General features: G+C 36.8%; 1 protein-coding gene and 1 long non-coding RNA gene across 6 annotated transcripts in view; one reads left to right on the top strand and one right to left on the bottom strand.

Annotated features, from left to right (window-relative positions):
* The window catches only part of LOC136265621 (ABC transporter G family member 20-like), a 38295-nt gene extending 31199 nt beyond the window's left edge, over positions 1-7096 (top strand). For all 5 annotated transcript variants that reach the window (XM_066060517.1, XM_066060520.1, XM_066060518.1 and 2 more), the window contains 3 exons: positions 1947-2033; positions 2643-2747; positions 6897-7096. In XM_066060517.1, the coding sequence (XP_065916589.1) occupies positions 1947-2033; positions 2643-2747; positions 6897-6997 (293 nt within the window). In that variant the 3' untranslated portion in view covers positions 6998-7096. The remainder of the gene's footprint in view (positions 1-1946; positions 2034-2642; positions 2748-6896) is intronic.
* Positions 7097-8328: 1232 nt separating this feature from the next.
* Positions 8329-12409, bottom strand: LOC136266080 (uncharacterized). The gene is made up of 3 exons (XR_010705903.1): positions 12253-12409; positions 8472-8671; positions 8329-8415 (listed from the first exon to the last, which is right to left on the bottom strand). It is a non-coding gene; the product is annotated as an uncharacterized lncRNA (long non-coding RNA).
* Positions 12410-12664: the final 255 nt, after the last annotated feature.

Here is a 12664-nt window from a genome sequence, read left to right as displayed (position 1 = left end):
GGTGGGAAATCCCTACTTTGGCATGGTATAGCAATTATTTTGTGTTCAATTCCAAAGTAGGCATTTCTCACTGAGCTATGCTGTAATAGCTACCATCGTTCATCTCTTGTTTCACTACTTTTTATCGCTTGGATCCCTACTTCATTTTTAAATTTATAATTTATGTACTAGTTTGTTTAGTTTTTTGTTAAGGCGTACAACTAGCTATGAACATGTGACTGTTCTATTAGGGTGACTGCTGTATTAGAGTATCTCAAGTCAGCCTGCACAGATGTGCACTTTCTCAAAAGCGGGTGTGGTTTTGATCGATTTTTAGAGTATCTTGAGTCAGCCTTCCAACTTGAAGGTGTGTGGTCACTGAAATACAGCTAGCGTTAAAGAGGTGTGTCTCAATCGATAAGGTAAGTAAGGGGGTTTCTGGACAGCTGCATATTCCGGATGCTTTGTTTATACTCTGCTACTGAAGGATGGAATGGAAACCAATCAGGCTATGGTTTGAGTACCTAAGTACCCCACTCGTGTGCTATAAAATGCCAAAGTTTTATCCCGATAGCTTCAAGGATTACTGAGATTCGTCATGATTTGCTTGCGCATGTAGAATATTTTTGTGTAAAATTTTTATACGCGTGTTAACAGTAGATTGAGGGCATGTTTTGTAATTCTAAGCGACCATATGCACCACAAATTGTCAATCACACTATACAGTGAACGGATACATGGTTTAGAGATAGTACAACTGGATTCCAAGCCCATTACCTGTGTCGTGTCAACTTGAATGGGCAATCAACACAACCAGCTCCCCAGAGAAGCCTGCAGCAAGGATCCGCTGGGCCACATTGCTAAAGTATGCTGTTTCTGTGTTCAGGTAAGGGCTGGTACAGATTTCCAAGTAGTAGATCAAACGTCGCATCTTCAAAAGCCTTACAAGACAACTGCAAGGTCCGAAGCAGCATAACGCAATTCTGTTGCTAAAAAAATCGCTGCCATAAACAAAGTAACCAGCTAAACAGAACGCTGTCAGTCTCTGCTGGGCCATGGCACTCAGTGGAGTGCAGAAATTCCCATAGCAATGCCAGGTACGCCTACTTTTACTGGTGTCCGGAAACCCCAGCCACATAATTTTTTTGTATTTTCTCAAATTGCAAATTTAGACCTTTCTTTCTCCTAGTACCCTACACTTTACCACTCACAATTTATATCACTGATAGCCTATTTCATTGGTTACAATTCGGCACCAGGCATGTTAGAATCCATTCTTCACTCGAGGAGAAATAAACAATTTTCTAATACATGCACAAACTTTGTCCGGAAACACCCGCCCCTACCTTAATGCGTAGAATAAAGAATGGACATGATCTTGTGACCTATCGTGAAAGCTATCTAGTACCGGTACCTCTGTACAGTAGCGCGTAGTCTAAGTGCCTTAAATAATCACTTGGCGTCTATTATGCTACTTAGAGAAAGTGTTGATACAGAAAATTAATGCCTCGATATGGTTTCGTTGGATGAAGAAGAAGACAAGCAACCTGATTGAAGATAAAAGAAAAGACAAAGCGCAGGGCGCACACACTCGTCGGAACCCCAAAAGGCACATCCCACTGGTGAGTTTGTTATTGTGGCGTAAAATGGTGGCCGTGCACTGCTTCATTTGGCCTCTAGGCTTGTGACTGTGGTCAGTCAGGCTGTCAGTCAGTCTAAAATTCAAGTTTTGGTGATTTTTAAAAATTCTATATCCGGTCACCTGTAAGTGTTTGTTGTATTTAATGCTGCTTTATGCATTATATCGACTAGTACTATTCCGTAAAGGTGATTTTCATCTTGTAAGATATCTCTAGGATGCTTTTTAAAGGTGGAATTTTGAGAGGCGCACGAAAATTTCACCTGGATCCCTACTTAAACGGTTCGACTGTACTGTTTGATTACTTGTGTTCTTTGTTGTTATATAGGATTACTGATCTCAGTAGTTTCTCAATCAATGGTGGATATCATATTTTTGGGTTCAATGTGTTCAAATGTTCCTTGTTTTTTATCAGGTATAGTCTGTCTAGTAATATGAAATAAGGTACTTTATAAGAGCTATATAGTAAGCAATTTACAGACCATCTTTGTTATATGCAGGGGTGTACTGATATACTTTAGGGGCTGAGCTGGTTATGTATATCTATATTAAAGAAAGGTTTTTCGAATCTGAAAAATTGCTTCTTGAGTGAACAAGTGTTTGCTTGTCTTATGTTTGCTAAATGTTTTAACGTACACAATACATTCATTAAGTTGTCAACTTACGTATTATCAAACAGTGTTTAACATTAACCTGAATAGCCTACACAACAGGTATAAGGATAACTAATGATACAGTGGATTGTTATAACCATTCACAGTTGTTTTTCCTAATTTTGCTACATACACCCATACTCCAGACTTGATATGCAAAATTAATTCATTAATAATCTTAATTATGTCATAACCTCTATCATTCTAAAACCTGTCACATATACTTATCTATATAGGAGCTTGAAAATTTCCAACTGATTGAAAAGTCATAAATGAGCTATAAAGATTCATGTTTGAATTGTTGGTGTTGCAGTTTATTATGTCTTAAGTGGTTGCTATAATGGTTATCATGGACAATCGATATTGTGTAGGTGTGTTCTGGCCATTGGAAGGGCTACCAAGTGGCATTCGTTGGGTATCCAACTTTATGCCAATCACTTATGGAGTGATTGCTTTGAAGGGTGTCGTTAGTAAAGGTATGTAGTCATCATCTATTGTGTAATATACATATGTATAAACATTATTTGTGACCAAATGTTCGATCTACGCACACACCAGTGAAGTTCACTTTTCACCATGAATGGATAGTCACACCAATACTCTACACATTTGCATCCTCTGATTTGCTCAGGCTGATTTTCACAAGTGGATTTCTAGAGATGTGTGCTAGCCACTAGAAATGCGGCATCTGGTAATGCCACTGGCCATCTGAAACACAAGACTAGATACATGAACAGTCCCCAGATATTTTCTATATACATTTCTTTAATTTCAGTGGCACAAGTGGTCTTGAGAGCCTAATATTTATGCTGGAGATACCATATGATCCACTTGGCCATTTTCTGTTCATATATCAGTCACCACCATCGATGGAGACGTGCTTGTGTTACAGAGACCATTGTGAAAAATGGTGCTCAACATCATCAATAGCAAGCTTGCTATGAATTGAAATAAAATAAATACTATGGCTGGTTGCATTCACCATTCATGGTGAAATTTTCAAACTCGTAACTTTTGACCTTCCCAAGCTGTACTGTATTAAAATGTTTAAAATCGCAATCTATTGATGTGCGTTGATCGATGGCTCTCCCAAATTAGGTTGCATTTTATTTGTTATCTTTGTTTAGTATTCATACCAGCGTTGAAACCGGGTCACTACTGCATGCTGACCTGGATGACCCACTGACCCGGATGTGACCTGGATTGACCCGGATTAATTAAAGCCGAGGCGTGCGATTAGAGCTATGTTTCGGGTAGTCTCGAGCTAGCGAGACTGAGCGTTCGATTCATGTTGAGTAAACGAGTAGTTATGTGATGACTAAGCCGGTAAGTTTATAATTTAAAATCAGTCAGTGGGTTTGGTTCCACGTAGCTACTGTGAGTTTACAGACAGCAATTGGGTGTGACTTCATGCATACCTAGTATTACAATTTCCCGATATATTAAAGTGGGTGTGGCTCACAAAAGTACTTATCCTGCTGCAAGACTAGACTATATACAACTCGTACAATAATCGATTAGTGAGCGTGGCTCCACGTAAGCTTGCAAACAGCTACAGACACAGTTTCGTGCTACAGACTGCACTTACTAATAAATGGGCATGGCTAAGCGTATGTCTGTAACGCGGTAAGTGGGCATGGCTCATGAAAGAGCTATGCAACTAGCGTTTATAAGTTTCCACGTCGTCAAACTAACAATTTCGTTTCTCACGTGATCCAATCCGGATCAGACCCGGATAATTTGTAAACCGGGTCGGACCCGGATGACCCGGACAAAATGTGACCCAGTTGACCCAGATGACCCAACCCGGTTTCAACGCTGATTCATACTGTCTTATGCATGCTGTCCATGATTGAGTTCCACTATATTATAATTCCTTGAATTGGTTTTCCTACCAGATAACCCATGACTTTGTCTATGTATACCTTAGGGACTATGCATTGATCATCATTGAGTGTGTCTTGGCTGCTTAAGAGTGCATGACCTTACTGCCTTCTACAATCTACTGCTACCTGTGACAGCCATAGCATTTCATGTTTACACTAACTTTGTCAGCTGGCAACTGTTAACCACTCTCTGGAGTCTGGATACAAAGTACAGATACCTCCCAGATCCTGTACATAGTTTATATAAGCTACCAGAGGATGCCCTTACATGTGCAACGAACACTTTTAAAAGGATTAGTCTTAGATGCTTCATAATTTTATGTACCTGGGGTCTTGTACATTGTCAAGTGAATTATCCTTGCAGAAGAGGAAAGCCTCTATAATATTATATCATCTCCTAACATGTGGTACATTACTACCTGAGCATAATGTGGCCACATTGTTCTTGGGCTGAAACTAATACTATTTGAAGTAAAACTAACTGGTATTTGAGTACTCATTAAGACCACATGATCCATTAGCTCACATGATGTATTTGTCATCAAGAAGTGACACCATAAATGCACTTTGTTTGCCAGGAACATGTACATGGCAATCAGCAGCATTTTTATTTACAGCCTTTTACTTTGTGTTACATTGTGGGTACACTTCCATTCTGGTAACTGTTTAGTGGCTTAATGAAGTATAAGATAGTGATACAGAAATAAATTCACTGCCTTGTAGATTTAATTATGCATAGTTATAGGCCACCCATCTGGTTCAAGAGGTTTAGCCTTTTGCAGGTCATTTGTTTATTGAGGAGGAATAGAATCACGCAGTAAGAAAAGGGTCAATCAAGTGTAGGAATAGTGGTAATCCTGGGGCCAAGTTGTACTTTAAGTATGCTGCATTGGCAAAGGCTTTAGCTGCCACTGAAGCTGCTGAGGTATAACAGAAATAATGATAGAGGTGTTAAGGGCATGACTAAAACACGGAACGGACTGGGAAAACGGACTAGCAAACGGACTGGGAAGAACTTGCCTGCAAAACATTTTTTGGCCATAAAAATTCACTGTATACTGTAGCTGCTAGAAAGAATATAACACGCAACAACGACCTGAAACAAACCTCTGAACTGCTCTGAACATGATGTTGAAGTGTGCTCAAGCCGATATTAAGCCCTGTGCTTAAAGATAGTCTGAAATTAAATTCAATTTGTGTTTAATTAAAAGCACACTTGTTTTCGCATGTGTCAACAAGAAAACAAGTGCGCTTTCTAGCCTGTTAACCTTTCTAGCCTGTAACCCTTTCTAGCCTTTCTAGTGCGCTTTCTAGCCTTCCAAGCCTGTTAACAAGTGCTCTTAACAGGCTTAAAGCATGTGTCAACACAAGCTTTAAGCCTGTTAAGACACTTTGTTACTTGGAATTCATGGTGTGGTTAATTGCTGCAATTAGTTTGACGGCTGATCTTCAGTTTTACAGGTGCGGACAGCTTGTGACAGGGGGGTTTCCAGAACCCCCTCTGAAATAGTGCGCACCCCTACAATTCATCTGGGTGATAAAACAAAGAGTTATGTATACTTTATTATATTATGGCTTTTCTATTGGCAAAGCTTGCCTTTGAAATCACCTTCACAGCATTCAAAACTATGTAGTGACCTTTTTCTTTTTTTGATCTTCAACTTGCAGCTAGCAAGTTGCAGTTCCAGAGAATCGAAACCCCCTCTGAAAATTTCTAGATCTGCCCCTGCATACCAGTAAATATGAAGCAATAAAACTCATTAAAGTTCTATAATGTTATTAAGTATGGTATAGTACTTAAATAGGTAAGAAATCATATGGCTTCATAAGTTTTTCGCACTTTAAAAGACAGCCTTGCAATAAATTTTTACCTGAAAAATCCACCTGGATTGCATTAGTATATTTGATTAAATGATGCGAAAAGTCAAATGTTTAAATATACAATGAGTTTTTCAAAATTTGGAATTCACCTGCATTTCATTTGCCTGCCTGCCATAAGACCCGGTAGCACTAGGTGTGTACGGCTCAAGAAATTCAAACAGCCAAGGTAATGACAGCAGATTCACAAATCTGTTGTTCCAATTTGTCCACTGCACCATCATGATGCTGTTCTACGTATTTCATCATTCCTTGTTCTTCCTGAAGGATAATTGATAGTTGCGGTGCGCATCACTGCCTTTACACATCATTTTTGCACATAATTTTAACAAAGTGTGAACATGTAATATGGCTAGCTAGACATAAAAAGTCAACAAACTTTCTATGCATGTTAAAAAATAAAATTTTAATACGAAGTAGGGATTGATATAGTGCGCATGCTATAAAAAGTAAGGAAACAAGCTAATAAATGTTACAGCTGAAACAAGAATGATCCATGCAACAAAAAGTATGGAAACAAGTTGAACAAGATTAGCTGGCTACTTACTAGGCAGTAATATGTGTCTCATTTTAGCAAACATCCTTCTAATCTTCTCAACTTGTTTCCTTACTTTTTGTTGCATGGATCATTCTCATTTCAGCTATAACATTATTGAGTTTATCTCCTTACTTTTTGTAGCATGTGTATTCAGTCTCTATACTTTCTATTCAAAATTTTCTAATAGCTAGTAACTGTTTGAATCATAATGTTTTGTGATATAATATTGCCTGCATGTTCACAAGTACACACATTATACACACTGTACTTTTGTAGACACAGTTTTTTTGTATAGTTTTGATGTTGTTTGCTTTCACCTACAGGTATGGGTATAGGAGACAAAGTGGTCTACCAGGGAATCCTCATCACATTGGCTTGGTGGTTATTATACCTGACACTGGTCGTCATAGTTTTCCGCCGATAGTTCCAGTTGTTCACATGACCTTAGATTGCTAGTTCACATATTATCTATTCTTTTGTAATGTACAATAGCTACCATAAAAAAACAACATGAATGAACTCATCAATGGGTACTTACATGATATCAGTTTTTGATTTAACAACAAACAAGCTCATGCAGGTTCAGCAGTCATTTCATACAACATCACTACAACATTCATGGAGCATACACCAGTCAGGAAGGTTATAATACACTCTAGTAATCATAAGGGACTTCTGGTTTCTTAATAGTCAATAAGACACACGGTACAGCTGTAAACTACTGTAGAGCCCTCGTTTCTTGTTAATAACTCTTGTTACATGGGCCAGCTGCCCAAATATTTAGTAGAACTGTGAAGCCCTTTAAATACCGGAAACGTTAATCAAAAAAGCATATTGATACGGGCAAGAACAAGTGAGTTATGGGGTTTTAAAAATATCCCATACATTTAGTATGGATGATTCAGGCACGCAAACATGTTTACAACATGAAAACATGCTTGTTCCAGTACAAAACCATTAGGAGTGAACACGTGTTCACCTCTTTGATATTACTATATTTGGGGGGGGGCTCAGGTGAACGTGTACTGACTATGGTCTTCTCCCTCATCCACTATAAGGACCACTGGTCATTTTGTTTCCCTGGTCTTCCTTAATAGAGTTATATAGTTCAGATGGGTAGTACACCATCCCCAGTAGACAATTTTGTAATAAGGAATTATTAATCATTGCCCCTATGCAGTTAGCTGTGAATTCAAATTTTTAAAGTAATCTCTCCAAGTTTAAATTAAAAAGGTTGAGATATGAATTTCATCATATCTATGTGAAGGGTAACAGCTACCCCTTTTGGGAAATCAAATAAATATCTACGTATATTGGGGAATCCAGCACCTATAAAAGTATATTGCAAAAGGGGAGGGGTTAGGTAGACTTGAGCCTTTTCAAGTTTCATTTTAGAGGTGATCCAAAGCCTGCACACTTTGAATATCAAACAGACCATTCAACTATACTCTAATGTGTATATTCTATCAAGTAGGAGAAGCTTGAACATAATATTTGATTAGCAAGAATCATGTAGACAATCTGGTAGTTAGTTATATAATGATCAGACTAACATGCAGTTTTCACTTTTATATACTCATGTATATTATTATTATTATTATACAGTAAGGACATAACGATATAGTATAAGTTAGTAATATAACTAATGTGATAAAGTGAATGATCCTACAACTGTCCCACTATGTTATAGTGTATTATGCATCTTTTTACAATGAGTTCAAATCTGTTGCTGTGTGCAGCTGTTCCTGCTGCATACGGTAATGTTTACTAAAGGTGTTCTGAGCTCCATACCAACAAGCAATAGACACAAATGCCACAATGACCACAGCATTAACTTCCAAACTATAAAAAAGAATAACATGTTTAAGAATTTAATACAAGTACATCATGTTTGATACCTGTAATAAAACAAGTAGCAAGGCAACATGAAGAAGAAACAGTAGAGAGCATACAGTATATGATATATCGTATTGCACCATTGTGGTCCACAGGAATGAACTATGTAATATGTTGGTCCTTTGGGAAAGTATTCTATCAGCAAGTAGTAAGAAGTTATAAACTTGTTCTTTTTGATGATATCTTTTCTGATTATATCAACCTTAAAAGATGACAATAGAGTATTAATGTCACTTACAGATAGGCACCAGCCTATTATGCTGGCATAATTTTGAGCATAATAGGTGCCTGAAAGCATCAAGCATAATGCTAGCATAATAGGCAGAATTATTAGGTCATACTGTAAGCAAAAATGCATGCTACTGAAAAAGGTGGACAGAACAGCTGATGCTACAGTAGAGCGTATAGTTCTTTGACATGACTATTATCATAGTTTGCAATGCAGCCAAATTCTTAATGCACAATGGGCGTTAACTACCAGTTATTCATAACAAACGTTCATCATTATCCATTAGAAAGTAACAAAACATGGGAACTGCAGAAATTTTGAGCATAATTATGAGCATTATAGGCAAAAATTTTGAGCACTGCAGCATAGCATAATAGGCAAAATTAAAAGCATAATAGGCTGGTGCCTACTTACAGAACAATATATACAGTATGTATTTGTAACAACAGAAGGTATCGACACCTTACTGTGTATTATAGCAGAAAAGAAAACTCTTTACTAGTGTTATACATACCAAAATAGAATTGCACTACATTTCTTGCCACTAATGATGCACTTGGAGTAATATGTACATGCAGTGTAACAATTAACAACTACCACACAAAACACTTCATGCTTGTCCATGTCAAGTTAGGTACAGTCTATATTATAATTATAGTCCATAAATAGTGGCGGATCCAGGGGGATTCAAAGGGTTCTATGGAACCATCACTTGACAAGCTAGCTGCTAACACATATTTGACAAAATTTATCAAAGTATAATTACAAGACTTCTATGTGACAAAACACTCATTTCACCTCTTGTTACTGGAATATCACTAAAAACTGCTACCTAGGATAAGTTGATCATCTAAAAGTATCACTTCTATCATCTATGTTTTACCGATATTTTGATAGAAGGAAAAGCTAACTAATCCATACTTGATCAGTTTTGATGAATTAAATGTTGAGGAAATCACATGATCTTAACACTCAGGTACTTATTGATGAATTAAAAGTCTTAAACCAATCATTATTTTTTGTCAACTTTTCCTTTCATCAAAAACTTCCTGTCATCTACTGTATTGCTATTACAGCTACTATTAAAGACTTCAGTTTAGAGGCCTAAATGGTAAGATTTATAGTTGCTGGGGGTGGTGGCAAATATTTGCTTTGGAGTAGGGATGCGGCGATTATGCCGGCATAATTTCGGGAATAATAGATATGTGTGGGAATCAAGAATTATGCTAGCATTTTCAGGTGATTATAAAGCTTTAACAGTAGGAAAATCTTCGGCGTGCACAATTCCGTTTAAAAAGATCGAGATACTCTAATAGAGCAGTCAGAAATTCTAATAGAGCAGTCACTGAATATTATTTACTCTAATAAAGCAGTCACATTGAAACGAAATACTCTAATACAGCAATCAGCTAAAGAATTCAAGACTATTTGGATCTTAAACATCAATAAAATGGTCTGATACAGCAATAAACTGGCTATGGTGGCATAATTTTGGGAATAATGGGCAATTCTCAAAAGCATAATAGGTGAATTTTTGAGCACTGCTCAAAAGCATAATGCTCAATTTTTGGAGCATAATAGCCTCATGCCTACTTTGGAGTATTACAACTAGGCAGCTAGACTGGAGCTACGTATCTATGCACAATTGCCATGCATGCTCCAGAGGGGATTCCCCCTTTTTAAGTCCGGATCTGTAATTACGTTACTTACCAATTGTAACTTACCCATACATAATAGATCACTTGCCAAATGCCATAACCAACAATTGGATAAGTAAAAAATTCAGTAAAACTCAAATTGCAAATATTTCCTGTCAATTCAACAGGACAAGTTGTATATCCTTGTATAGAGTTCCTGTACAAGATCCAACACAATGCAGTAAGTAATAATGATAACCATTAAACATTGATATAGACAGATGGCAAATTGTAGGAGTAAGAGCCAAAACTGTGGATTACTATACGTACTTTTTTAGCAATTGATCACAAGAAAAACAGCAAATGCATGTAGGATAATTGTGAAATTGGAATGTCCTGTGATTAATTGATAAGTCAATCCTTATTTAATTATAACAGCATACAGAAGGGTAATAAAGTCACAAAAATAGTGCCAGTAGTATACAGTAGCTATCAACATTAACATCTCAGAATACAGGTTTTGCAACATTTAACATTTCTGAATTATTCATGATCATTACTGTTAATGTTATAAAACAGCCAGGCTGTATACAAAGAGTGTGGCCTTCTGGGTAAAAAAGTTGTGAAATCGAAGATGGTGGCCACGAAATAGCTGCATGATGTGGATGATAATAAATGTTAATTATGACCTTTGTATGTGTACATTAATAAAACATATTATATATCATTGCAGCCATTTCATGGCCACTACATTTGATTTTGCAACTTTTTCCACCCAAGATTTTTTGAAGGCCACACCCTTTTATACAACTTGGCTGTTTTGCATGGATTTCACTTCTTTTTGTGTGCTTAAATAATATACCCAAGGGCCAACCATTTGAGGTTTAAGTTGTTACGTAAATCATTGTTCTTCTTATCTACAGATGCAATGAAGATGATAAAAGACAAACTAGTGCTCTACCAATACAGAAAATCAAATCCAATACTGAAGCAACTCAGTACAACTTCTTTTGGTTATGTTCTGACTTGCACATTTTTGTTTGAATTGCATTTGTTGCAAGTTGCTAAAAGTGCATTTAAATTTGGTGTCACCTTTGGAATTTTCTATTTAACTGAATTTTCTACTACCTGACTAATGAACTAACTGACTAACTGATGCCTTCAGCCAAGCATAACTCAACTATGGTTGACGAAACACACTTTATTTCTTCACTGCATGTTCAATGTCACTTCAGCCTAGATGTGCCTTTTCATCAACCGCATCAGCTACAGTGCGTACATCATGGATTTACCTTTGTTCTCTTTTGTGTCCTTTTTCTATCTCGGCAAACAGTGGCTTCAGTGCAAACTGTCTATTACAAAAACCGTGTTTAATTTCTGGATTGATTTCAGATCCTTTCTTGTACTGTTCTTTGTTTGTATTGAATAAAGCTGAAAGCAAAGCGAAATGGAACCAACACTTTCTTGTTATGATAGTTGAGACGCTATAGGCCGGCACCATCCATTCTTTCCTTTGATTTGGTGCTAGCACCAGTCATTGTTATAAAAAGAGTAAACAAGAAATGTTACATTTGAGAAGGGATTACAAAAATAAAAAAGGAAACAAGGGAGGTCATCTACACTTGCAGCTGTATACAAATGGTGGATATTTAACGTAATTCTTCCTTCAGTCATGACTATACCAAGTCTGTTTGTGACTGAAGTAGAAATTAAATCTCCACTAGTATACATAACTACAGGTATATATATATAGATGACCTCGCTTGTTTCCTTGCTCTTTATTTCTATGATTCACAAATATAATTATACTTCTAAATAATTATGCACCAACATCAACATTCCTGTGTTATCCAACATCAACTCAACAATGAACATGAATGCATGTAATATCTTATACAACTATACTTGGGAACTCACCATCTTATGGAATTGACCACCAGAACAGGTGATACATGCATGTAAATGGAAGTCATTTTGTCCATTGAGTGAAATACAAGGGGATTTTTCCACATCATAATTCCCCAAAGCAGTGGTCCATTGGAAAAACAAAACAAGGCTATAAACACACATCCAGCATTTTTTCCAGATGGAATCAACCACAGGTAAGCTAACAGTAGAAAGTGGGTGTAGTAGCACAAATCAACAAATAAGTAATGTCGGTTCCTTTGAAAGTAGTACCGATATCGATATGGAAGAAGAATGAATGCTTTCTGTTACAGATAAAATCATTGAAAATACTGACAAAATACTGACAAAATACTATGATCTTTTACAGTATAATAACATTTTCAGTAAACATATTCATACACTATTACTAATATATTCTAAC

Source organism: Dysidea avara, chromosome 9 (genome assembly GCF_963678975.1).
Source record: "Dysidea avara chromosome 9, odDysAvar1.4, whole genome shotgun sequence".
NCBI classification, from domain to species: Eukaryota; Metazoa; Porifera; class Demospongiae; order Dictyoceratida; family Dysideidae; genus Dysidea; species Dysidea avara.
The sequence above is the reverse complement of the archived record's forward strand: the minus strand, read 5'-3'. Positions and strand labels throughout refer to the sequence as shown.